Source organism: Dermochelys coriacea, chromosome 11, assembly GCF_009764565.3.
Source record: "Dermochelys coriacea isolate rDerCor1 chromosome 11, rDerCor1.pri.v4, whole genome shotgun sequence".
NCBI classification, from domain to species: domain Eukaryota; kingdom Metazoa; phylum Chordata; order Testudines; family Dermochelyidae; genus Dermochelys; species Dermochelys coriacea.
Window position 1 is genome coordinate 4,768,856 of NC_050078.2, and position 27,388 is coordinate 4,796,243.

Genomic DNA, 27,388 nt, shown 5'->3' on the forward strand with positions numbered 1-27,388 from the left:
TTAATTTGGGACTCTAGACAGAGACAATTTATGATCGTTCATCAGCACAGAAAAAACAATAGCATTGTGTGATTTTTTTTTTAAATACAAAGTCAAGCAAGAAGGTGAGTGTGTCACTTTCCCAAAGCCAGATGCATCTTTACTCTCCACCAGGCCAGCCAGGATGGAAGGGGGAAAGCACAGTCAAAAAGCAACAGAGAGACTGTTCCTTTACATTAAAACCAACATCCAAACAAGGGCAGCCGGATACGCATTCAGCCACTGGGACTGATTCCTGGGGAGCCCTGCAGTTTGACAATGGCACACAAGCAAAAATATTCATGAGCTTTTAAACAGCAAGGGGAGGAATGAAGCAAGCGGTTGTGCTTTTTTTCCAATCACATCCAGTTCTTAAGCTTACGGATACTTTGCAGCATTAGGCAAGCAGGTGGGGGGGGGGGGGGAGTCTAGCATTTTGGTTTTCGAAAGGTCCAAAAGCTACTATAAATAGCACCAGAAATCACCCAGGGTCCAAACCTGTTCCCACTGAAGTCAGTGATGGACCATCCCACTGAGGACAACAGGAGTAAGCGCAGACCTGGTATTTATATCCAAGTAGAAAACAGATTACATATTGTACAGGTATAGCCCATTCAAAGGGCTTCATAGGGCAATTTCAGCATGTCCAGCAGCCTAACTGTAATGTGTGTATGAGGAGGACAGTTCATCTGACCCTCCTTTGGGTGTATGCGGCAGTAAGAGGCACACATTTGATTTCGGCTGCTCCTCTCCAGCAGACAGCTTCCCATCTTTTGGGTGAATCCAAGAGCAGAGCAGAGCAGAGAACGGACACTGTACAAAGCTGTGTTGTGTCTAGTATTTACCATCCAAGCCCTCTGGGAGCTAAAGGGCCCTTTATGCTGTTGACTCAGGTCTGAGCATTCACTGTTTGTGAATAGTAGCTGAACTGCTCCTCTTCCTTCTCCACCTGCAGTGATGCCTGCCTGCCTTCCCGCCCCCAGCATCCACTGCGAATATATGCAGCAGACCCAAAGTAAACAAAACAGTCTTCTGAATCAACCTGGTGCTTCTTGTAAGGAGAATAGGAAGCTGGCAGTGTCTCATAAGGGAGAGTTCTCATGACTAACCCTCTCCCAGTTTTGTACAACTTAAGCCCTTCCAGACTTCTGTGCACCTGCTGTTCCCAGGTGAGGTATTTCAGAATGGATCAGTGGCCCTGGGCCAATTGAAACAGACTGCCAAGGCTCAGCCACTTATTTCTTGCATTTCTTACTACAGGCATCAGAAGACGGGAAAAAGCGGCGGGTCAGGCCTCTAGGAAAACGACTCCAGGAGATCAGCTTTGTGTGAGGCACCACCTTTGCTTGAATTGACCCCAATGCTGAATAGAGTTGTGATTTTCTGAGAGGAAGGTATTTCCTATTGTCTCAAAAGGTTTGTTTCCTACCAGAGAGGACCCCCTGTCTTTAAGAAGCTGCTAAAAAAAGTGAGACTGGGCTACTAGACAATTACTAATGGACCATATCTATTAGAGGAGACCAAGAGTCAGGACTCGTGTGTTCCATTCATGGCTAGACCAGTCAGGTGCTGGGTGATCTCTAGCAAGTCACTCACCTTCCACGTACCACAGTTCCCTACCTATAAAATAGGCATGGCACCCCCACCCGACAGTGGCAATGCAAGGATTCACAGAAGTTCTCAGAGTGCTTTGAGATGCTTGGCTGAAGGGATAAATCCAAAGAACAACAGATTGGGACAATTTGTGCTTCAGTCCAGAGTTGGTTCAAATGTCTTTGGTCCAGAGTTTCTGCCTCCCCTACCATAATTACACCTACTCTTTCCAAGTTAAGGAGCATTCGTTTCAGAGCTGAACATTGCACAGTGATTTAAAAAAAGACACCGGCACTACGAATTCAGAAATCTCCCAAATGTTTAGGGGCTTCCCAGGTGTTGGGCACAAAAGTGTGCCCAGCAGTTTAGATTTTTGTACATGAAGTCCAAGGAGCCAGTGGCATTCACTTCATTTCCCTGCAAGACACAACTGCAAGTCGGAATCCTAATCCTTGTTACAACTACAGACGTAAGTAGAGGTTTGACCAATGCCCAGAAAAAGGGATCAGTGTCGGGAGGAGTAAAATTCTACTGAGATTAGTTTGATGTGAAAAGAGACCAGGAGATTCTCTTTAACGTACGATGCTATTCTCGGAAGCTGAGAAGCTCTGCTTATGGCTGGCTTTAATCTTTGTTCCTGGATTTTTTTTTCCCCTATCTCTTTGGCACACATTTGGTTTTGCTGCTTCACCTGCTAATGTGCTGTCGTTTGTTTACTTCTCCAGGCACCAGATTCAGTACAGTGAAGCTGGAGCAAGCACAGATGTGGAAATACAGCTGTACCTAAAGCAGGCTGCTTTGCATCCTATCTGGCCAGCAGTGCCCAGCAGTGAGCTGCAGAAGGAAGAGGTCAAGCATACACACACAGTTTAAACAAGCCAAGTCCCCATGCTGGGAAGGTCAGTGTCCCCGCTAAACCCAGTGTGTGAGAAACAAGCTTTCAGCAACCCCAAGACAAAAGCAGATAAGCCCTCTGCTAGGGGAGAAAAGTGCATACACCCATGAAGGCCACATTATTTGAATAGATTGCACATGGACTATGAATCATCTATCTCCACGCATGTGACTGGTGGGCCCTTCCATGCTGGGAGTGAGGCAGTGAAGGGGAAGATTGATCGGTTGCTGCCCTTAATGTCTGTACCCTGGGGACGTGGAAGTATAGGGCTCAGGCTCCAGGCCTTTCACTGTTACCAACCTTGCTGTAGAACAGTGGTTTTCAACCTGTGGTCCACGGACGCCTGGGTGTCCACAGACTATGTCTAAGATTTCCAAAGGGGTCTGCACCTCTATTCAACATTTTTAGGAGGTCTGGAAACAATAAAAAAGGTTGAAAACCACTGCTGTAGAGGTATGTGTGTGCAGAGTACTTATAAACTACATCTATCTTTTGGACACCTGTAACTCAACTACCACCCACCTTCCCAGTCCGAAACCTTACAGTCAAGATAGGGATCAGAAAGGAGCTTCTGTGCCAGTCTTTAAATGCCTTAAAAATGTTCCTCCAGGAGGTGATGACACCATGAATGTCTCCAAAAGAAGAAAAACATCCATGACAATGAAATACGGGGGGAAGGGGACAGACTTAAAATGAAGGTAGAAGTCCATCAGCGCTCAGTATAATTAACTGTATGGAGTCAAGTAATGGGGGGTCGGATTTCCAGCCGGAGACATTAATGCATTTTGCATTAGCACTAAATGACACTGGCTCAGGATCTCCCATTCCAAATAGATTCACTGCCCTATCAGGACAGCAAGACAGGCCATTCTGTTGCCTCATATCTACGTAGAAAGACTTTCCCTCTGCACATATCATCTGTGCAGCTCTAACTACATGTGCTACTGCTCCACACAAACACACACTGCATTCACAAGTACAAACTCCTGGTTCTTGTTCAGTGGAGATGCTTCTTTCTTATGCTGCTAAAGGAGGAACCTTTTGATACAACCTGAGCTTTTGCTTGCACACCAAACCAGATAATTCAGTATCGAGGTTGCCTTTCAAACCACTATACATTCTTCGCTGCAGCAGCCAGAGTACTTGCAAGGTTTGTTGCATTTGTGTGAACTATTGAAACACCTTTCCCAACATACCAGTGTGACATTGCACTCCATATGCTTTACAAAAATATGTTTATAAGTGTGAATATGACATAACTGGAATATGCTTCATGCAAAAGGTCTCTTTTAAGATATCATTACAAAGCTCATAATCTACTGAGTGTGTTCATCCTAATTGTATGAATGTATCATTCTTTTATCTGAAACTAGGAATATGAATACATACATACATTCATTCATACAATACAAGTCCTATTGTAATTATGCAAAGCGTAGGCCATTAATGGTGGTTTAGAATCTTGATTGCGCCCATTGACTAGGACAATTGGTTGTAAATGGTTTATATTTACCTGAAAGTCTTCCTGTATAAGTGCGGGCCAGCCCTGGAAGAATGGAGAGGTCTCATAGGACATGTGAACATGTCACCTGATACTGGAATCCATCTTAAACCTGGTGCTTTTCCATTTAGAAGGAAGGGTGGGAACCCAGAGAGATCAAAGATTCCTGCCTTGTGCTAAAGATATAAAAGTGGGTGGAACAGAACAAAGAGGGTTCCAGTCACAAGAAATCCCCTGCTTTTCATCGAAGATGCCTGCTGGAACTAACAAGGACTGTACCAGGGGAAAGGATTGGCCCCAGACTAGGAAGGAGTCTAGCCTGGGAAAGAAGCTTACTGGAACATCTCTGAGGGTGAGATTTATCTGTAATCAGTTTCTTAAGATATTAGGCTTAGACTTGCGTGTTTTGTTTTATTTTGGTTGGTAACTTACTTTGTTCTGTCTGTTATTACTTGAAATCATTTAAATCCTACTTTTTATACTTCATAAAATCACTTGTTTATTGATAAACCCAGAGTAAGTGATTAATACCCGGGGGAACAAACAGCTGTGCATCTCTCTCTATCAGTGTTATAGAGGGGGGACAATTTAGGAGTTTACCCAGTATAAGCTTTATGCAGAGTAAAACAGATTTGGGGTTTGGATCCCATTGGGAACTGGGTGCCTCGGTGCTGGAGATAGGTGACCTGCAGAGCAGTTTTTGGTTAAAGTCTGCAGCTTTAGGGGCATGGACCAGACCTGGGTCTGTCTTGCATCTGGCTAGCGTGTCTGTGTCAACAAGGCAGGGTTCTGGAGTCCCATGCTGGTAGAGAAAAATGGCTCAGAGATAGTCTCAGCACATCAGGTGACAGTCCAAGGGGGGGGGTCTCTGTGACCGAACCTGTCACAACTGGTTTCTAAGACAACTTTAGTAACACCATGCACTTTTCAATCTAGCCTCTAGCACCAGATAAGCATAGTTCTCCTGATTTCAGCAGGTGTTGGGTACAGGGATTGTCCAGAGAACAGACTCTTTTAGCTAGGTCTATATTCACTATATAGTCTAGTTTTAGGGCGGAAAGGATAGAACTGCCTTTTGCAGAAGTGCAGGGCTTTTGCCACTCATCCCAACATACCTATACAGCTTCCCACCTTAACCCCACACACCTGGATCTTCTCACAATTACATACAGTTGTGATTTGCTAAAACCAAATATTAAAAGAGATCAGCTAAGCAGCCCTATGACATAACCATGCATGTTCACCTGACAACAAATGCCAGACTCTCATCCCGCATTTTGGTGCTCTGTGCACATTTAACTTCCCTTCTCCCCCCAACTCCTAAGTTTTCATTCTCTAAGTGCGTGCTCAAAGATAAAAAAGTAAGCGTAGTTCTTTGTGTGGTGCACCATTCATAATACATGTGAACAAGAAAGTCAAGAGTCAGGCAGGACAAAGCCTCAAACTGCTGAAGTCTCAACACCCTGTGCAGAGCCTTTGCCAGACAGACTACCTGAGATATTGTCAGAATCTAGCAGTTCAACAATGCTGTATGGGGAACAGTCTTCTAGGCCCAGCTTGCTACACAACCAGCCACAGAATCCCTTCTCCATATCACTCACGGCATGCCACCAGCCGCCAAAGGACCACGCAATCTGAGTAACTGCCGTATACAAGCCTAGGAAGAAAGACATGACCATGATTATGACAGGATAGAAGATAATCAGTAAGGGGCAGAAGGTGATCTTGTGCCAGAAGGTCCTCTCTTCATTGTACACCAAGAAGATGTTGTACCAAGTGATGGTCCCATAGTAAAAGGAAACCACAAAGGACACTACAAAGATGACAGGAAGGCAGATGATGCTCCAGAGCAGGACATGGGGGCCCCTGTCCAATCCAACGTCGCAAGTCTTCTTTCCTTCTGGTGTCTCATCTTTTGGAGGCTCCTTTGACTTAGCCAGCTCCTGTAGCTCTTTGTCTGTTAGCGTAACATGGATGTCCACCATCTGGCCCTTCTTCTTTCCTCTTGTAATAGTTCCAGTTAAAGTAACATATCGGCTGTCTAAGGGCATGCTCCAGGCACCTTGAAACAGAGATACATTTCGTCAACATTCAAAAGAACTATTTTTTTAAAGTACGTTTCATGCAAATCCCCAAAGAAATTGCGTGGAATTAGACAATACAGTTAGACTTCAAATCATAGTAGTAATAATAAAAATAAATAATAATAAAAGTAATATAAAAAAGGCAGGGCAAGGGAAGCTAAGAGATGCAGGCAGGAGATCACACAGGACAATGAAGAAAATGTGGAGCTATCCAGGGACTTTGGTTGAGAGGACAGGAGTGGAGAAGGTTCTGTACTGGTGAGGCTGTGTAAAAAGGAAAAACAGAAGGCAGCTGCTATAGGAAGAGAGGGGAGATGGTAGAGGAAAGAGAATGGGCCAGATTCAGAGGGGACTCTAAAATGGTGCAACTTACTCTCTCTTCTGGTCCCCTCAACATGTGTGTTACACCAATCACAATATACTCAGTGGGCCAAATTCAGAAGTGGGGGGAAGAAAAGTCTAAGTTGGTATAATTTGCATGACAAGGGATATAATGTAGCAAGAAAAGCAACTAAAGGGTATAAGACTAAGTTAAAATAGCCCCCATTCTTAAGCCTCCAAAGTTACACCAACTCAGAGCCCCTTACACCAGGGATGGGAAAACATTTTGGCCTGAGGGCCATGGCTGGGAATTGAAATTGTATGGCGGGCCATGAATGCTCACAAAATTGGAGTTGGGGTGTGGGAGGGTGGGAGGGCTCTGGGGTGGGGCCAGAAATGACGAGTTCAGGGTACGGGAGGGGGCTCTGGGCTGAAGCAGGGGGTTGGGGTGCAGGAAGGGATGCAGGCTCCAGCTGGGGGTGTGGGTTCTGGGGTGGGGCTGGGAAAGAGAGGTTTGGGGTGCAGGAGGGTGCTCCAGGCTGGGATTGAGTGGTTTAGAAGGTGGGAGGTGGATCAGGACTGGGGCAGGTGGTTGGGGCGTGGGGAGAGGCTCAGGGGCACAGGCTCCAAGCAATGCTTACCTCAGGTGACTCCCAGAAGCAGCAGCATGTCCCTTCTCCGGCTCCTACACGGAGGCGCGGTCTGGCAGCTCTGCACGCTGCCCCATCTGCAGGCACTGTCCCTGCAGTTCCCACTGGAGCGCCAGAGGGGCCATTGGAGCGTGTAGGAGCTGGAGCAAGGCCATGCTGTGGCTTCTGGGAGCCATGTGGTGCGGCCCCTGACCCTGTACCCCAGCTGGAGTGCCGGAGCGGGCCAAGCCCCAGATCTCGCTCCCCAGTGGGAGCTCATGGGCCAGAATCAAACGGCTCACAGGACGGATCCATCCTGTAGTTTGCCCAACCCTGCCTTACACAGTGGTTAGAGGGGTCCCAGTTATACGCTCTTACACATCAATTCTGAATTTGGCCCCAGGTCTGTTACTTAGGCTGCAGCAAGTCCACAGAGAGTTTTCAAAACAAGTCTGAGCAATCCGACGTAGCTCATGAAGGTGTTGGTGGTTACATTCTCTGGACCTATGAAAAGGCAGGTGGGAGCAATCTGTCCTTGCTGGAGAGCTGGGATTGTAGAGGCCACAGAGAAGGGAGTTGCAACAATCCCGGTTAAAGATATTTATTTCATTACTCTGTAAGGCACCTATTGCAAACACTTCCCTCCACGGGCCATAATCATATGAGAGACATTTTAAAAGAATTAAAGGGAAAGTCAATCAGCCCAAACGGGGCCCAATATCAAACGACATGGCACACGGACAGACCCAGGCAAACTAGTCACCACCACAAAGAATCCAGTCCACATTGGTGAAAGTCAGGGGAAGAAAGGGGCAGGAAGAGAATAGAAACAAAAAGCAAAGGAAGGGGCCAAAAATGGGCAAGAAAGAGACAACGGAAGTCCCTGGGACCTGCACCATAATCTAAAGGCAGCGAACATGGAGATGGAGTTCCACAGTGAGGGACAGAACAAATCCCATCCCCAGCCCAGTCCTGGAAAAATATAGGGATCATTAGCTGGCTTGACCAGTCCAAGCAGCGCTATTGCCTGCGTGGGACACTGGGCGGAGGAGTGGTTGCTCAAGTCAAAGGAAGGCACGGGCAGAGGTGGGAATAGATGAGTTTGCAAGCCTAAAACAGGATATGGATATTCCCTGGGGAAAGTAGCAATTCAGTTATGACATCAATGAAGGGACGATGGCACATACTTTAAAACCGAAGCGTCCACTGTCTGCAAACCTTTTGAGGCTTGAAAACACAGCAGGACAGTAGGTTTGAGATGCAGCAATCTAACTGGACTGTGAATACCAGCAGTGCTTTCCGCACAGGGAAAGGGATGGAATTTACATGCACTGCAATTTTCCTTATTTACTAGCACCCCCTCCCCACCCAAAAAAACCCCAAAAAAACCAAAACCAAAAACACCCACACAACACCACTCTTCTCCCTTATCAGCTATGAGTCCGAATAGATGGGCAGGGCTGGAAGACCTGGTGGGGACTCGCCCCCATGCAGAGATCTCCAGCTGCCTTTCTGGGTGAAAGCAGTTCTGAAAGGGCTCACCATTGACCCTGACAAGGAGACCCTTTCCAAAGAGGAAGCTATGCTGAGACTGTATCAACAGGAGGCTGCCCCCAATGCCCTCTCCCTATGGCACTATCCCAGAAAGAGCCTCTAGAATTGATCAACCTGGAGCCCGAGTTCCCATCCATTGACTTTACATGCAGTTCTTTCTAAGTAGGGAAGAGGGCCTGATCCCAAAGTCAATGGGAGGAGAGGGTGCTCAACATCTCTCTGCATCAGGCCCTAAATTAGCAGCTACATAAAAAGAAAAAAAAAATTTAAGAAGAGGGGGACCAATGGGGAGGATATTCCAACAAATAAGTGGCTAAGAAAACAGACCAAAAAATAACCCCTGGTGCCTTTTATCTGGGATTTCAAAGCACTTTCATGTCTGAAGCCTCACAAACTCCCTCTCCGCTATTATGAGACAGGGAAAACTGAGGAGTAGAAGTTAAAGTGCCTTGCCAAAGGTCATATCAAAAGTCAGTAGCAGAGCTGAAAAGGCAGCCCTGGATTCTCCTCCTGTGCTCCCTGACCAGCCCACCCGTCCTGAATCCACAAAAAAAGACCCTCGATTTGTAAACTGAAAATGCCAAATTTTCCAAAAAGTAAAGATATGGAAGGTCAAAAAATAACTCGCAGCATCTACCCTAATAAACACTACACCTGAAAAAGGGCTTGTGCCCTCAAGTCCCATGGATGCCCATGGCAGTTCAGAACACTCGGCCGCAAGAGAGGAGGATAGACTTCCAGAAGTTTTATCCTTCCCCATACCTTTGGGGGGAGGGGGGAAAAGACAGGCAAGAATTAGTGACCCTATTTATGCACGGATCAATAAATTTTACTGTTCAGTGGCTCAAGGCTAGTGGAATCTGGGTGCCAGCTGCAGCTTCTGGGGATATGTACCGTCTGCCACAGAATTTCCCAAGAACTTGGAGCCTTCTTCTGAACTTCTCTCCCTTCCTTCCTCATCCAACTGCTCTTCTTCCACCTTATTTTCATTCTCCGACCGATAAACTATAATAGACTCTGGACGGGACTCTTTCTTTTTCTTTTTCCTTCTGTCCATAGTGGCTTCTCCATCAAAGGTCACTGCCATAGCCACAGCTCTCCGCAGGGAGCCTCGGTGCGGGCTGCGTGTTCCAGCCTTGTTCTCCCTCTGCACTGCTTCCTCCATCCCACTGCTGTTTTGAAGTGTCTCATCAGGCATCTCTGAGGAGGTGTTTAAAAAAAAAAAAAAAAAAATCTATCAGCACTTCTGAGCCATTGATCAGGCAATGATTAGCAGGGATGCTCTGGCTTGCGAAAACATCCTAGTCAAGCATCCAACAGACAGCCTACATTTCCAACCTAAAATGAGAGAGGACAAATAATCAATAGAGCGACACATTTAACTCCATGTATAGGAGCAGGTTCCTACGGATTTTTAAAGAGGCACTTCCAGCTAACTTACCACGTTAAGCAAAATTGGTTTAAGCGCAATTTAAACTGATTTACGTGAATCTACATTTATCGATTTTAAAATCGATTTAGTTACACCAATACAAATTTTCTAATATGGACCAGGCTTAAATGTATGTTCCAAATTTAAATATAGGAAACAAAAACCGCCAGGATGGGAGTGGGCGTTTAACAGGAATAGACTAAATAAGTATGGTTTGTTGGGAGATTTTAACATTCCTCTGCAATGCCAGCAAAACCAGACAACAGCATTGGCAGTAGAACAAAAAGGTGAAACTGGCAACCAACATACATGAAACTGACTAATTTAGGATCCCTACTGGACAACTGCAGCAGTGAAAGTATGGTGCAAATTTCCTTAATCTAGACAAACCTTAGATTTATTATGCAAGATGAGGTTAATGCAAATAGTAAATTGAATGATGTGATACACAGTGAAAAGTCAACCGGATTTTAAAAAACCCTGCAATTTAATAATCTACATTTCTATTAGTAACAAGCATAAGGATTTTTTTAAATGCGAGTTTTATGTTGAGGGGGGGAAAATCAAGATGACTCCATGAAAAATAAAAAATTACAATGAAGTATTTTGGTTGTGTAGAAATTTTTTTTTTTTTTTACCACCAATCCACATCAAAAACTAAGGGCCCGATTCTTTACTCAAGCAAAGGTAACTATTAATATTAAAAAATGCCATTGACTTTGATGGGAGTTTTGCCTGAGTAAAGGACACAGGAACAGGCCCTCAGCATGCAAGCAGTGTAAACTGCATCCTGGTGGATGATCCCTACATCCATCCTGCCTCCACAGGATCCATGCAATTCTCAGACTAGATCGAATCTAGGAAATGGAGACCGATTGTGAGATAGCACAGACACAGATACTTTGGTGGAGATCTAAATACAGCAATGCAGATCTAGGTTGAACATTTAAATTATTAGTTTTCAGAGTAGCAGCCGTGTTAGTCTGTATTCGCAAAAAGAAAAGGAGTACTTGTGGCACCTTAGAGACTAACAAATTTATCTGAGCATAAGCTTTCGTGAGCTACAGCTCACTTTATCAGATGCATTCAGTGGAAAATACAGTGGGGAGATTTATAAATTGTATAAATCTCCCCACTGTATTTTCCACCTAATGCATCCGATGAAGTGAGCTATAGCTCACAAAAGCTTATGCTCAAATAAATTTGTTAGTCTCTAAGGTGCCACAAGTATTTTTTTTTTAAAATGATTAGAAGACTCTGCATGACTGAGCATTAAAGTTCCACCTAATGGATGAAGCAGTCCTTCAACAGGAATTTAAAGACATCATCATAATTTACAGCCCATTAAATGTGGAGACATTGTTTTATTTAAACAAATGCCGGGAAAAAGTTGAACATTTTTAGAATCAGCTATATAGTCTAAATGACCCTCACACAAATACAAAGTCACATGTTTTGGGGATTCGGGTTGGGGTGGTTATTTTGGTTGATCTAAAGTTTTATTTATGCTTCTCTCTCATACACGCACACACACAGCTTTATAGTAAAACTTTAATTGTATTACCTGAACACCTGAGGAAAAACTATGTTCAGCTGCCTCTGGGTGGCTTGAAAAGCAAAAGATCACTGAAGTTTTACATATAGAAAATAAATTTTCATTAGTCATCAGGGAATGTGCAAAGAGGCATTCCAATAATAAGGGTCAGCAGGACACTTAAAGATGCGTACATTAGGCACCCAAAATCATTAGGACTTTTGCAAATCTTGGCACAAGCCTTCAGCCATTACAGCTGCAAACAGAACCTTCAAATTGTCAGCAGTGCAATGTTCCTGACAGACTGCCTGAAACAGGAGCGCCAAGAGGGGATGAAATGCCACAGAACATCTCAAGGAGGGGTTAACTCTTACACCTTAGTACAGTTAACAATGTTGATTTAAATCATTTCAATCCTTATTAAAGCAGGCAAGAAAGAATAGGGATGATATTTTAAAGAAGTGCACAGTCTTTTCTGAGAGGTAGCCCAATCTAGCATGGTGTCTTTTGTGGCTGAAGTTTGGTTTTAGGTAGAGTTTGGGATAGTACTACCATCCAATCCTAAATAGAGGCAAAGAAAAATCATATAGCAATTCTCCTGCCCCCTTCTGCACCTTGTGAAAGAGCCTGTGGAGGGGTCACATAAAAGAAAGAAGGGGGTTAAAAATACAAAGCATCTAGAATGCCTCCGATGAAGTGAGCTGCAGCTCATGAAAGCTTATGCTCAAATAAATGTGTTAGTTTCCAAGGTGCCACAAATTCTCCTTTTTTTTTTTCCCCTCTCAAAAAGAAAAAAGTGATTCCTTCCTGTGGACATTGCTGCTTCTCTGCATTGTAGAATGTCATTTACACAGAGCAGTAGTGTGCTTGGGAAGTTAGTTAACTAGGTGTTAACACTCCATACCTTAATCAATATAAAAGAACAATGGACTATCCAAGAATAGAGAAATACTCCTGCCCTCCAGTTCAAATCACCCACTGATTTCAGAGAGAGCGCAAAGAGTCAGTTCTTGACAAAGTTGTCCATGTCCACAGGAACTTGTTTAAATTTTGAGAGAGGCATTTTTCAAAAACGCACGCTGAGGGGACAAATGGCTGGGGAGTAAATTCATGCAAGTGGTGCAATTCTTCAGAGACTTGCCTGGGACACAAATACACTCTTCTAAGATTCTCCTGCAAAGTCCAGTACTAATACTTAAAGCTTACATCATGCTTTGCACCTGAAAGACACTGCACACAGATGAATGCATCCGATGAAGTGAGCTGTAGCTCACGAAAGCTTATGCTCAAATAAATGTGTTAGTCTCTAAGGTGCCACAAGTACTCCTTTTCTTACTGCACATAGAGCAGCTGATTAACCCTAATGCCCCTCTGGGATGGGGAAAACTGCAGCACAATGGCCTGGCACCACTCAGATGCCACAATGGTGGGCAACCCCCTAAAAAACTGGACAGACAAAGAAACTGAGCTGGGATTAGAATCTGGGACTTCCAGGATCTCAGCCTGTGTTCAGCCCACACTGCCTCAAAGAGTAGACAAAGTCTCCTAACCCTTGAACAGCAACCCACACAAGACTTGCCAGTAAAAGTTAAAAGCAGCCCTAAAACCACAGACCGGGTTGGGGGTGGGGAGGGGTTGGTTTGGTTTTTAAGTGTATTCAGCTGTGATCTAGCACACAAAAATTGAAGGCAAAAACCAATGCAGCACCCTCAGCTGTTACAATGAAAAAGATGTGGGGTCATGGTGGATAACCGTCTGAACCCGAGCTCCCAGTGTGACGCTGTGACCAAAAGGGATCATGTTGTCCTTGAATGTATAAACAGGGGAATGTGGAGTAAGGAGGTTATTCTACCTCTGTATTTGGCACTGCTGCCGGGATACTGTGTCCAGTTCTGGCATCTGCACTTCAAGAAGGATGCTGATATATTGGAGAGGGTGAGCCACAATAACAATTCAAGGATTGGAAAACATGTATAATAGTTTTCAGAGTAGCAGCCGTGTTAGTCTGTATTCACAAAAAGAAAAGGAGTACTTGTGGCACCTTAGAGACTAATAAATTTGGGCTCCTGAAGTTGATTTAGCCTATCAAAGGGAAAATTAAAGGTGATTTAATCGTGGTCTATAAGTCCCTACATGGGGAACAGAAATTTGCTAAGAGAGAGCTTGGCAATCTACTAGACAAAAGTTACAAGAAGATCCAGTTGTTGGAAGTTGGAGCTAGACAAATTCTAACTAGAAATAAGGTACAATTTTTTAAAAAGTGAGGGTAATTAACTACTGGAAAAACTTACCAAAGGCTGTGCTACATTCTCCATCTCAGGGAAACTTTAAATCAAGATTGGAGTTGTTCTAAAAGATCTGCTCTAGTTCCAACAGGAATTAGTTCAGGAAGTCCTGTGTTATACAGGAGGTCTGTCTAGATGATCACGGGCGTCTGTTCTGAACTTAAAAAAAAAAAAATCTATGATCACCCCGCACCACAAACAACTCTGCTGTCTCTCCACCATACATCTAGCTGGTTTTTTGCCTGCCCTCATGCTCAGCCTGCCTGGGAAGCAATGGCACCCTCTCTCACATCAATAAAAGCAACACTTTAGGAATAGGGTGCCCAGAGTACAGTCCACCCTCTGGTTCAGCTGTCAACTCAGAGATGTTGGGGCAGTTCATGGGCCCGGGTGAATCTAACAGGTTGGAGCCCAAGCCTGCTACTCCTCTCTGGGAATGCTTTGGGATTTGGTACTCAGCACTAGTGAAATCGAACAATGAGCAGTTTCTATCCATTCAAAGAAAGGCTCCATAAGACACAGACACAAGCAGATAGCACAGTAACGTGCATCTCATTCTTTTTAAAAGCTACACAGAGTGGGTGCAGCCCTCACACTTCTGCAAAAGTGGCACTTGGTGCTGGCGAGCTTTGGCAGTCCTGCTTCAGAAGTGATTTCCTGCACTGACCCCTGTCGATCACCCAGTGAGAACTCCACCCCGCAGAAGTCTCAAAAAGTGTAGTTGGAGCATGATAATTTCCATACGCATATCATTAGTGTAGACTGCATTCCCCATGAGAGCACAAGAGCAGGAACGAATCTAATAACCCACAACAGGGGGTAAGGAAGAGGACAATGGCCAGGGCTTCAGAGCGAGCGTGCAGCAGTTTATTAGCCAAGCAGTTGGTTATTAATCTCCGTGAGAACACAGATGGAAGAACCCTGGGCGGGCTCCACAGTAGCAAGCACTGCTGATCAGGGCTGTCATGACGACATTAGTCTCTGTCACACAAGAGGCTCAAGGTTTTCTCCTGCACTATTTTAAGTCAATGGAAAGGCTTGATCCTACTTCCATTAAAAGATAAGATATTATTCTGCTCACGAAAACAGAGTACGAGAAAAAGCCTCTCAGAAAGCTGAGAAAATCCTTTGATCCCTGGTACATTAAAAAGAGGGTTGTGTTCTGGACACAGCCTTTTGGGGATTGTTCATAACAGAGCCGAGGTGAGACGACAGTGTGGGCAGTGGACACTAACTGGTATCAGTTTTGTACTTATTTATGTTTATAGTCACAGAAAATAAAACAGATAAATACATCCAGTATGTTGAGCGCTTCCAGCGCTCCTTCTTACTTATTTGTAGCACACCAAGGTCCCAAGCAAATCAGGAACCTGCCTTCCTAGATGCCATCTAAACAAATAGCAAGACAAGATCTCTGACCTGAATAATTTGTCTGAAATTAGACTGTATGAAGCAACAAATGAATATGCAAAACAATAAGAGGGAAGAAGGTAACAGCAATAAGAGCTAAAGGAGTACTTGTGGCACCTTATAGACTAACAAATTTCTTAGAGCATAAGCTTTCGTGAGCTACAGCTCACTTCATTGGATGCATCCGATGAAGTGAGCTGTAGCTCACGAAAGCTTATGCTCTAATAAATTTGTTAGTCTCTAAGGTGCCACAAGTACTCCTTTTCTTTTTGCGAATACAGACTAACACGGCTGCTACTCTGAAACCAGTAATAAGAGCTGGTATTTACATGTGCCCGCTCTATGTCTGCTCATTTATTCAAGGTATTTATCTGACCCCCGTTTACCGTAGTATCTGAGCACCTCACAATCTTTACTGGATTCATCCTCACAACATCCCTACATGGTAGGGAAGTGCTAGGATCTCCATTTGACAGACGGGGAACTGGGGAACAGAGCGATTTAGGGCCTGTCCAAACGAATGCTTAGTTCACAGCAAGCTGGGGTGTAAATTTACCTTGCACTAGCCTGCCACACTCTAAGTGTCTATGTGGATCCTGCTGCTGCCAGTGTTCCCGTGCACCTAAGTACATTTGTATTTATTGTTTTGAAGCATACTACATACTTGTACTTAAGAATTTTAAATACTATGTACTAAGTATTTGTAGTAAGTACACTTTAAAATCACATCCCTCCCAACTGTCCCACATTCGGGGGGGGGGGGAATGAATGTATTTACATTTATAAGATATTTTCTCATCGTTAATCCATTGCTCATGTATATGAATAACATTTCATTGTTACTCTTCTTCTTTCTCTTCCACTATGTGTTCACATTATTTAGGTAGTTGTCCATACATAGACCAGACAATTGCAAGGAATACGGGAGTTGACAGTACTTGTGCTTCTGCTTGTACTTTTACTTATAAATACATAAGCACGATTTCCACAGCACACCTGTACTTATAAGGACTTAAGTATAAGAGCCAAGTACAAAGTCCTTTTTATCAGTACTTACGGCAACGCTGGCTGCTGCACACTAAAAAGTCCCCCTAGAGTGCCTTGACCTACTCCCCTTTCAAAGCAGGCTAGATCGAAGTGCAGTAGGGAACATTTAGTGCACAGCAGCGGGGTCCACACAGACATGCTGCGCTGCAGGTGCTGGAACTAGGGGTAGGGTTGCCAACTTTCTAATTGCACAAAACTGAACACCCTTGCCTCGCCCCCTGCCCCACTCCTTCAGATGCCCTACCCCTGCCCCTTCTCTGAGCCCCTTCTCCCCCCGCTGCTCACTCTCCCCCACCCTCACTGGGCTAGGACAGGGGGTTGGGGTCTGGGACGGGGTGAGGGCTCCAGCTCCAAGGTGGAGCCAGAAATGAGGGGTTCAGAGTGTGGGAGGGGGCTCTGGGCTGGAGTAGGGGGTTGGAGTGTGGGAAGAGGTGTGGGCTCCGGGAGCGGGCTCAGGGCTGGGATAGAGGGTTAGGGTGCAGGAGGCGGTGTGGAGTCTGGGAGGGTGTTAGGGTGCAGGAGGGGGTTCTGACCTGAGGCAGGGGGTTGGGGTGCGGGTGGGGGTGCAGGGTCTGGGAGGGGGTTCTGACCTGGGGCAGAGGTGTGGGAGGGGGTTCCAACCTAGGACAGGGGTTTGGGGTGCAAGCTCCAGCCAAGCAGCGCTTACCTCAGATGGCTCCTGGTTGGCAGCTCAGTGGAGCTAAGGCAGGTTCCCTGCCTGGCCTGGCTCCGTGCTGCTCCCGGAAGCAGTCGGCATGTCTGGCCCCTAGGCCAGGCGGCTCTGCATGGTGCACGCTGCCCGCACCACTCCGCAGCTCCCTTTGGCCGTGGTTCCTGGCCAATGGAAGCTGCGAAGCCTGAGCCAGAGGCAGCACACAGCGCTTCCCTGATCATCCCTGAGCCTAAGAGCCAGACATGCCGGCTGCTTCCAGGGAGCTGCACAGAGCCAGGGCAGGCAAGGAGCCTGCCTTAGCCCCACTGCGCCACCGACTGGACTATTGATGGCTGGAGCCACCAGAGTCCATTTTTGACTGAGCGTTCTGGTCAAAAACCGGACGCCTGCAACCCTAAATAGGGGTGCTACTGCACCCCCGGCTTGAAGTAGTTTCCATTATATACAGGGTTTACAGTTTAGTTCAATGGCTCTCAGCACTCACTATAAAAATTGTTCCAGCGCTTCTGCTTAGTGCCCAGCAGGCTAGTGCAACATGGAGTTGCATCCAAGCTTGCGGTGAACTACACATTCATTTACACAAGCCCTAAGCGACTTGCCCAAGGTCACACGGGAATTCTGTAGTGGAGCAGGGAATTGAACACAAATCTTTGAAGTTGCAGGCTAGGATTCTAACCACTGGACCATCCTTTCTCTCTGTGCATACCTTGATGGTTCCAAATCACTTAACATTTTTTCAAAACCAAGTGATACGCAATCCCACTGACCCTCCGTCAGGCCATTGCCAACTGGCCATGCCCAGCAAGCATCACAGGAGAGGTCTATCTTGTAGCAGAATTTCAAAGAGCAGAGCATAGTGGTTTAACATATCAGTTCAAGGAACAGAACAGAGGGGGAAAACACAGTAAGATAGCGGACCATCACAGAATACTTTACATGTATTCTTTAATTGAGACACCCAACACCGCTGAGAGATGCCTGTTATTAGCCCCACTTTGCAGGTGACGACACTCAGGTGACCTGTTCAAGGCCACAGAGTGAATCAGTAACAGGTGCTAGGATTAGAGCTCAGGACTTCCCGGCTCTCAGCCCTATACTCAGACCACTGAACTGGGCCTCTTTTGCGCTTCCTTTTTGTGACAGACTCAACTCTTTGCTAGTAACATTCTATAGGATACATTCCAGCCAAAACATTTTAAAAAGGAGTTTTCCAAAGTATCACTCAGTTGTTTCTAGATGACATTTTTAAAGGATTTATTTAAGTCATTCCACTGAGGGTGCTTTACAGAATATTTTGTTTTATGAATTAGTTCTTTTTTCTCCATTATTCCATAACTTTCCCAAATGTCAAGGGATAACGCTGCTGTGCAAAACAGCCTTATTGAACTCTGGCAGACACTGTACAAGAAAAGCTGTTCTTTAAAAAAGCCATACAAAATGCCTTGTTAAATTCCCTTGCATAAAACTTTCCCTTATGGAGGATCCCCAAACATCGCTTATCTACCTATTTAGGACAAAGATAGTACGTACCAGAGTGTATTCCAAGCCCAGCCTCCAGGTTGTTTTGTCCAGATTTGGTAGAAGAGGAGAAAGAAACATTTTCAGACAAAGAATGCAAAGCTTCCAAGTTTATCCACAGGAATGAGACTGGTTTTCTACCATGTATTATCTTGTGCCAGAAGTTTCAACGAGTGACACATGTACATGAGCTTTTGAAGAGACCAGAGGTTTTGATATTAGAATAACCTCTGGGGGGAAAAAGTTTGAGATTTTCAAAGCAATCTAAGAAATTTAGACACATCTCACAGTACAATGTTTAGCACAATAGGGTTTTGGTCTATGAGTAGAGCTCCTAGATGCTATGGTAATACAAATAATTTTAATAGAAGATGTGCTAGACTGCTTTGAAAATCTCAACCCAATACCTGGGCTTACCTTTCTTCTGGAAACAAAGTAAAGACACTTTTTCCTCTCCTCGCCCCAATTCCACCCATCCCTCTACACTCCCACACGTCCCCATTTTCCTACTTCAGTCAGTGGGCTCAGAGTCCTGCATGTTTAACACAGCAGACACTGAGTGCTCATTTGAAAGGATTTCATTTGCCAGCTCAATGACAATGCTATTTGCTGGATGACATGGAAGCAGAGTTTGGAAACAGCTGTTTTTTCCCCAGCCATCTCACCTTTAGGGCTGAACTACCTCTAAATGGGGTGCATGTGCATGTAAGAGAAAGAACTGCTGATGGCCAGTTGCTGTACCCAGGGTTCGCTGACCCATAATGCAACATGGGCTGTGATGATGGCTTCTGCTAACCCAACCAGAGGATGAGTCACAATTTGTAGCCACTTAGAAAACTTTGGAAAGGGGGAAGGGCTGGAATGTGGTTATTGGAATGAAGGGGTGGGAGACTTACAAGTCCTTATCTTAACAAGACAACATGTGGGAGAAGCCATGTGGGGGGAAAGGTACATGGAGGAAGAAGACTTTCCTTTTTTAATTATAAAGCTAAAGGTCACTGCTGTGTGGTCCACTGGAGACGGCTGTCTAAAACCAAATGCAGAGGTGGATTATTTGAAAAATGTTTACACAAGGCCAATACGCTCACTGACTTCAATTCAGAGTTCTGCCTGAGTGTAAACTGAGTAAGAAGATCAGGATTTGACCCACAAAGAGTTGCTGAACAGCTACATAGGTAACCTGACAGAACTGGAAGTGTCAACAGGGAGTGATCCAGGACTGCTTACACGTCACACAATAAATATCATCTAGGATATTTAGAGAGAACCTCTAAAGGTAGGAACTGGATGGCTCAGGGGATTGGCAGTAGGACACAGAGCATATCACTTCTAAGGGTACGTCTTCACTGCAGAGTCAGCTTGGGTGACTGTCACTAGGTCTGAGTACCCAGGTTATATTAGCCTGGGTAGAGAGGCCCTATTGCAAAAGCTTAAAATGTCCCCGACTTCTGTGACTACATCCACGCTGGTGCTGCACTCGCCCACCTGAGGAGCTAGGCTAGGACATCTGGGGGGCTATCCCCGGCTCTTAGCATTGCCTTAAGTTCTCTGAATTCTTTCACAGTGTACTGTGAAAGAACTTTGGCCCAGGAAGGACAGACCTGTGTGGAAGTGTTCTTAGTCTACAAGCTCACTCATGTAAACAACTTCCTGTCCTCCACCTCTGTTGCAACCCATGATGAGGCATGGAGTTTACTGTGAATGATGATCTGATCCAGCTGTTGGCTTTAATGCAACCTTCATATTGGCAACAGGAGGCAGATGCAAGGCACGAGACATGATGGAAGGCATCTTGGCAGCACAGTACCTTGCTAAGGAGATCACACTGGCTCTCCACTGCATCCTCCCTGGTCCATTCCCCTATCTCCTTCCCAAAGACTGTTCAAATACCGTGGAAGTGCTGCATACCATGTGGGGTTTAAATGCTAAACTGGTGTACATAAACTAGAAGGTGACTTCTGGTACAGAAGGAAGGTGTAGATAGCAGGGAAGAAAGTATGGCCCAGCAGGAACTGTGGGAAGACACTGGAGGACTATCAGCACCTATGACAGGTTTCTGAGTAGCAGCCGTGTTAGTCTGTATTCGCAAAAAGAAAAGGAGTACTTGTGGCACCTTAGAGACTAACAAATTTATTAGAGCATAAGCTTTCGGGAGCTACAGCTCACTTCATCGGATGCATTTGGTGGAAAATACAGAGAGGAGATTTATATACACACACACCTCGTTCACCTGTGCATCTACCAATGTGATATATGCCATCATGTGCCAGCAATGCCCCTCTGCCATGTACATTGGTCAAACTGGACAGTCTCTACGTAAAAGAATAAATGGACACAAATCAGACGTCAAGAATTACAACATTCAAAAACCAGTCGGAGAACACTTCAATCTCTCCGGTCACTCGATTACAGACCTGAGGGTGGCTATCCTTCAACAAAAAAACTTCAAAAACAGACTCCAATGAGAGACTGCTGACTTGGAATTAATTTGCAAACTGGATACAATTAACTTAGGCTTGAATAGAGACTGAGAATGCATGAGTCATTACACAAAGTCAAACTATTTCCCCATGTTATTTCTCCCCCCCACCCCACCTCCCACTGTTCCTCAGATGTTCTTGTTAACTGCTGGAAATAGCCTACCTTGCTTGTCACCATGAAAAGTTTTCCTCCTTTCCCCCCCTGCTGCTGGTGATGGCTCATCTTAAGTGATCACTCTCCTTACAGTGTGTATGATAAAACTCATTGTTTCACGTTCTCTGTGTGTGTATATAAATCTCCCCTCTGTATTTTCCACCAAATGCATCCGATGAAGTGAGCTGTAGCTCACGAAAGCTTATGCTCAAATAAATTTGTTAGTCTCTAAGGTGCCACAAGTACTTCTTTTCTATCAGCACCTATGTTGATTAGTCCGTGTCCACACTGCAAAATGGGTGTGTTACCAGCCTGGGTTAAAGCAGAACCCAGGCTCAAACCCATATCTCCTAACTGTGCCAGCTAGCTGGGTTTAAAGCACCTCTAAACCCAGATGAGAGGTGTGTGTGTGTGTGTGTGTGTGTGGACTGTAGTCAGGGTAGAGGCAGCACCTGGGTTAGAGCCTGGGTTAACTCTGCTGTGAAGAAATAATTTAATGCACTGGTTCAAACACAAAGCAGACTGGTAGTGACCCAAGTCATTATCTGTGGTGGAAACATGAACAGACATTGGTGGGTTTGGTCCAGGTCTTAGTGGGTAGATTTCTGTTTCATAAATGGCAGTGTCCTAAGGGAGGGAAAGAAGTGGAGCTCTCCACTACCCCACAGAACTGGTCCACGCAGGGCACAGTTAAGGCAAATGCTCACAAAACACTGATCTAATTTTTTTAAACATTTAAACTATGGCATTTCTAACATTAGATTAAGAACTATTGCAAATCTCAGCAAAAAGTAAGTAACTTTTCCTGATGGGAGAGTAAAAGTGTCAGGTTCCTTCCCCACTCTGAACTCTAGGGTACAGATGTGGGGACCCACATGAAAGACCCCCTAAGCTTATTCTTACCAGCTTAGGTTAAAACTTCCCAAGGTACAAACTTTGCCTTGTCCTTGAACAGTATGCTGCCACCACCAAGCATTTTAAACAAAGAACAGGGAAAGAGAGCACTTGGAGACGTCTTTCCCCAAAATACCCCCCCCAAGCCTTTCCTGAAGAAGGCTTGATAATAATCCTCACCAATTTGTACAGGTGAACACAGACCCAAATCCTTGGATCTTAAGAACAATGAAAAAAATCAGGTTCTTAAAAGAAGAATTTTAATTAAAGAAAAGGTAAAAGAATCACCTCTGTAGAATCAGAATGGAAAATACTTTACAGGGTATTCAGATTCAAAACATAGAGGATCCCCCCCCCGGGCAAAACCTTAAAGTTACAGAAAACAGGAATAAACCTCCCTCTTAACACAGGGAAAATTCACATAAAACAAAAGATAAACTAATCCACCTTGCCTGGCTTACCTATACTGATTGCAAAATTGGAGACTTGGATTAGGATGGGTTGGAGAAAATGGATTTCTGTCTGGCCTCTCTCAGTCCCAAGAGAGAACAAACACATAAACAAAGAGCACAAACAAAAGCCTTTCCCCCCCCCAGCTCAAGATTTGAAAGCATCTTGTTCCTTTATTGGTCCTTTGGGTCAGGTGCCAGCCAGGTTAGCTGAGTTTCTTAACCCTTTACAGGTAACAAGATGTTGCCTCTGGCCAAGAGGGATTTTATAGCACTATATACAGAAAGGTGGTTACCCTTCTCTTTATATTTATGACAGAAGGCATTTGATATTCTTCACTCTGATAAAACTAACATGTAAACGGTGTAGATTTTACTCAGTGGCTTGTGGCTTGGTAGTCAAGCAAGTACTTTGGAAGCTGAAGACCTAGTTTGCAAACATAGATGAGTGTTTCTCCCTGGGATTAATTAAAGATCTGTCTGATATAGTCTATTTGGGATATGTATGGCAGCCACCCGCAATTAATGGGGCTCTATATGGCCTCAAGATCATGGCAACATGGCAGATAATTGAAGAATGTCTTAGACAGAGTGCCATCCACAGCAGTCGATACTTTACCTCAATTGTGCTCTTTAATAGTGTCTTAGAACTTCAAAATGCTATAGAAACATTAATGAATCCGAAAGGCAGCATGGTCTGATGGTTACAGCACAGATTAGGAATCAGAAGTCTGGAGTTCTATTCCAAGCCTGTTTGTCTCTGACTTGCTGAATGACAATGACATAGTTGCAAACACTGTACCTCAGTTTCCCTATATGTAAAGTGTGAATGTATACACTCCTTCATATTATAGTTTATAATCTTCAGATGAAAGGTGCTATACTGTAAGTGCTTTTATTATTAAAGGGTTAATCTTTACCACACCTACCAGGAAAATAATCATTATCCTTATTTTACAGAGGGAGAAACTGAGGCACAGAGAAGTTAGCTGACTTACTTGTTTAATTAGTTCATATGACTAAGAATTATTCTCACTGGCTAGTACTACTTCTTCTACCAAGTAACCTCTTACTGGGAAAATATGCAGAGATAATTGTTAATTATGTTTTCAATCTTTGCGCTCTCATCTATTGGGAAGACCAGAGAAACCAATCTGTGCACTTTATTCAACACACAGGATCTACCAGGCACACCAATGCTGGTTAAAAATGAAAGTGATCTATGCTGGATTGGGAAAGATCTGTCCAGCATTTATTTTTTGTTGGGTAAACTAAAAATAATGCTGAATGTTCCCTGCAGCAATTGAATAACTGATATTGGGCTTGTTGAGGGAACTATTTAAAAATGCCAGAGCTCTGCCTTTTCTTTAGCACAAAAGGGGCTGTGTTCAAGACATTTTAAAAGGATCAGATTATACCACTTTCAATAAGATTTCATCACACCAATGGCTGTTTCTGAAGAGAGAATTTTTCATTCAATATAATATGAGCTCAGGTATTACAAACTACTAGATACCATCCTTGACGGGTATTAAATCACACAAAATTAGGGAATTATTTGAGAATTATGGAGAATCAATTCAAAATAAGAGAAAACTGCAAGCTGCCTTTCTCTAGCTCTGTGCAAAGTAAGTGAGAAGACATAGAAAGAGAAATATAATTTAAAAAATCATTCCCTCTCGAGAAACACGCAACATTTAAGAGCTGCTATTTGCTTAGAGAAAGCTATAGATGGATAGGTGCATAACTCAGTTGAGATGCGTATGAATGATCCTGTAAGTAAGGAGTTATGAGATAAAATATTATTTTAAGCACACTTAATATAAATGCAAGTGCTATTTTTTCTGGTGAGCAATTTATATCTTATGATGAAGGCTTTGCAAAATTCTTAAGAATAGGTAAAAAGCACAAGGTCATTTAAGGATAAAGCTCCAAGAAATACAACTTCAGAGCAATGCATTTTATTTTATGGTTAATAAGATTAAAAACACACACACACACACACACACACACAGTTTTGCCAGGATTTTGCCTTTGAAAAATCTTGCCTTGGTTTAAGAGGGAATATACATGCATGTGAAAATAATTCCCTTTTGCTTTTTTTAAAAAACGATTTCCTCTTCAAGGGGAAGTGGATAGGAATCCACCAGCTTCAAAGGGGGAGAAATGCAGCTAAGAATAGATCAGACAGCAGAATAAGAGGGGGTGGGGGCCGAGCGGGTTTGTCCTTGTGCCTGATATACAGAACTGCAGTCTCAGCTGCTGGGTGAGACCTATTTGTTGCCCTCTAGGAGTAAAAGAGAAAAAAAAATATACACACACGCATCTGATCAAGTTTCAGAGTAGCAGCCGTGTTAGTCTGTATTCGCAAAAAGAAAAGGAGTACTTGTGGCACCTTAGAGACTAACAAATTTATTAGAGCATAAGCTTTCGTGAGCTACAGCTCACTTCATCGGATGCATTTGGCCAATGCATCCGATGAAGTGAGCTGTAGCTCACGAAAGCTTATGCTCTAATAAATTTGTTAGTCTCTAAGGTGCCACAAGTACTCCTTTTCTTTTTGCATCTGATCAAGACTCTTTATTCCATTCAATAAAGCAAGTAATTATCTCCAGCTCAATCAAGAAAGCCCAATGTCTGAGTGACCTGGACAAGACCACAATTTTGGAAAAGGGAGCAAATGCCATTTGTAGTCACTATCACCTTTCCTCTTGTAAAGCGTCACGGAACGCATGGCCATAAATCCTCTTTATTTCAGAGGCAGCAACAGTCTTCTGCAGTTCTTTGCACAGCCCTGCCCGGTGCCCAGGAGAATGGGGCAGGGTTTGCTGAGCCCCATTTCATTTGTTTTGCTATATTCGAAGTGCGAGCATCTTTTTATTTTAGGGGACAGGCTAAAAAAAAACGCCCTTCTGTCTGAAGTTTGCTCACTCACAGGCCAGTATGCCCGCAGGGAGAACCCCTTTCCCACCTGCATACATATATGGAATTCTCTCCCATGCAGTGGGGGAAACACTTCTCCAATGTGCATGCCAACAAGGTACCGTCAAATGCACATGTGCCAAGAAATCCCTCTCTCCAAGATGCACAAGCCATTCGCTCGTGCAGGGATGAACCCTTCTCCAACGTGCAGGCATGGAAGGAACCCTTAGTCATACGCACACACGCGCCCGCAAGGTGACATGCCTCCAACATGCATGCATGAAGCCCACACACCCAGACTCGGGATGCTCCATAGACTGCAGCCGCATGGACTTAACGAATAAGCCTCACAGCAGTACACGCAGCCGGATACGACAATTCATTAGGAGCAAGGTGGAAGGTGCGCCCTTGCTCCTACGCAGGGAAGATCGCCCACTGCAGCTTGTTGGAGAGTTTGTAGTTGGGGTGCCTCTCCCCCCCCCCACCCCCGGCCATGTATTTCAAACCGCAGCACCACGTACAACGGGGCAGAACCCTCCTGCTGCACCTCCCCTACCTGGGAATTGCAAAGGTGCAACCAGGGGAGGGGACGGGGAATAAACAGTCGGCCAGTTACACCGAGTCAAATGCAGAAGAGGAAAAATCACCTTCAAGATAGCCAAAATCAGCTGACATGAAATCCAACTTACCTGCCGCCCCGCTGCGTGGGGGTCGGATGCTTCAGGCCCCAGCTGGGTCTGCAATGCGGGTGAAGGGGGTCTGCAAAGGGGGATGGACGCCCCTGCCCTCGGCTGCTCTGCGATGGGGGGGGGGGAGAGGAGCGGACGCCCCTGCCCCCGGCTGCTCTGCGATGGGGGTGGGGGGGGAGAGGAGCGGACGCCCCTGCCCCCGGCTGCTCTGCGATGGGGGTGGGGGGGGAGAGGAGCGGACGCCCCTGCCCCCGGCTGCTCTGCGATGGGGGTGGGGGGGGAGAGGAGCGGACGCCCTGCCCCCGGCTGCTCTGCGATGGGGGTGGGGGGGGAGAGGAGCGGACGCCCCTGCCCCCGGCTGCTCTGCGATGGGGGTGGGGGGGGGAGAGGAGCGGACGCCCCTGCCCCCGGCTGCTCTGCGAGGGGGGGGGGGGGAGAGGAGCGGACGCCCCTGCCCCCGGCTGCTCTGCGATGGGGGTGGGGGGGGGAGAGGAGCGGACGCCCCTGCCCCCGGCTGCTCTGCGATGGGGGGGGGGGGAGAGGAGCGGACGCCCCTGCCCCCGGCTGCTCTGCGATGGGGGGGGGGGGAGAGGAGCGGACGCCCCTGCCCCGAGCTGGGTCCGCTGTCGGGGTCGGACGCTCCTGCCCCCGGCTGGGCTTGCCTGGGGGCGGGCAGAGGGCGCAGTCCCCGTCCCGAGGGGCCGCCGCCGTAGCAGCCTCTCCCCCCTCAGCCGCCGGGGAGCGGGGGCGGGGCCCCGGCGGGGTCACGTGGGAGGGCGGGGGGACGAGGCGGCGGGCGCTGGCCTAAGATGGCGGCGCCGGGCGGGGGCGCGTGCTGCGGGGTCCTGGCCGCCGGGCTGTTCCGTAACCAGGTGGCCATCGTGACCGGCGGCGGCACGGGCATCGGCAAGGCCATCGGCGCCGACCTGCTGGGCCTAGGTGGGGCCGGCGGGCCCTGCGGGGAGCCATGGGACGGGGGCAGCTCGAGGAGCGGGGGAGCCGTTGGACGGGGGGGCGAAGAAGGGGGGAGCTCGAGGACCGGGGAAGTGGGGGGAGTCGTTGGACGGGGGGGCGAAGAAGGGGGGAGCTCGAGGACTGAGGAAGTGGGGGCAGGGGGAGCTGTTGGACAGGGGGGGCAAAGAAGGGGGGAGCTCGAGGACCGGGGAAGTGGGGGGGAGCCGTTGGACGGGGGGCGAAGAAGGGGGGAGCTCGAGGACCGGGGAAGTGGGGGGGAGCCGTTGGACGGGGGACGAAGAAGGGGGGAGCTCGAGGACTGAGGAAGTGGGGGCGGGGGGAGCTGTTGGAC

At 46.1% G+C, this 27,388-nt stretch overlaps 2 protein-coding genes across 5 annotated transcripts in view; one reads left to right on the forward strand and one right to left on the reverse strand.

Annotated features, from left to right (window-relative positions):
• TMEM169 (transmembrane protein 169) lies at positions 1–26,815 on the reverse strand. Of its 4 annotated transcripts, XM_043504892.1 has the most exons (4): positions 26,083–26,255; positions 13,853–14,005; positions 9,490–9,795; positions 1–6,069 (listed from the first exon to the last, which is right to left on the reverse strand). In XM_043504892.1, the coding sequence occupies exons 3-4, from the start codon at positions 9,791–9,793 to the stop codon at positions 5,447–5,449; spliced, it is 927 nt and encodes a 308-aa protein (XP_043360827.1). In that variant the 5' UTR covers positions 9,794–9,795; positions 13,853–14,005; positions 26,083–26,255; the 3' UTR covers positions 1–5,446. The 4 variants fall into 4 exon arrangements, with proteins under 4 accessions (XP_043360827.1, XP_038278590.2, XP_038278592.1 ...); XM_038422662.2 differs by lacking the exon at positions 13,853–14,005 and having other exon boundaries at positions 9,490–9,933; positions 26,083–26,815; XM_038422664.2 differs by lacking the exon at positions 13,853–14,005.
• Positions 26,816–26,869: 54 nt separating this feature from the next.
• The window catches only part of PECR (peroxisomal trans-2-enoyl-CoA reductase), a 29,780-nt gene continuing 29,261 nt past the window's right edge, over positions 26,870–27,388 (forward strand). Inside the window, exon 1 of the mRNA XM_038422565.2 lies at positions 26,870–27,021. Within this exon, the coding sequence (XP_038278493.1) occupies positions 26,892–27,021 (130 nt within the window). The 5' untranslated portion in view covers positions 26,870–26,891. The remainder of the gene's footprint in view (positions 27,022–27,388) is intronic.

Excerpts from the sequence above, each read along its gene's own strand:
- TMEM169 (XM_038422662.2), bottom strand. The coding sequence starts at position 9,793 with ATGCCTGATGAGACACTTCAAAACAGCAGTGGGATGGAGGAAGCAGTG. Across the intron at positions 6,070-9,489 it reads GGGAAATTCTGTGGCAGACG|GTGCCTGGAGCATGCCCTTA; the intron begins GTACATATCCCC and ends CTCTGTTTCAAG.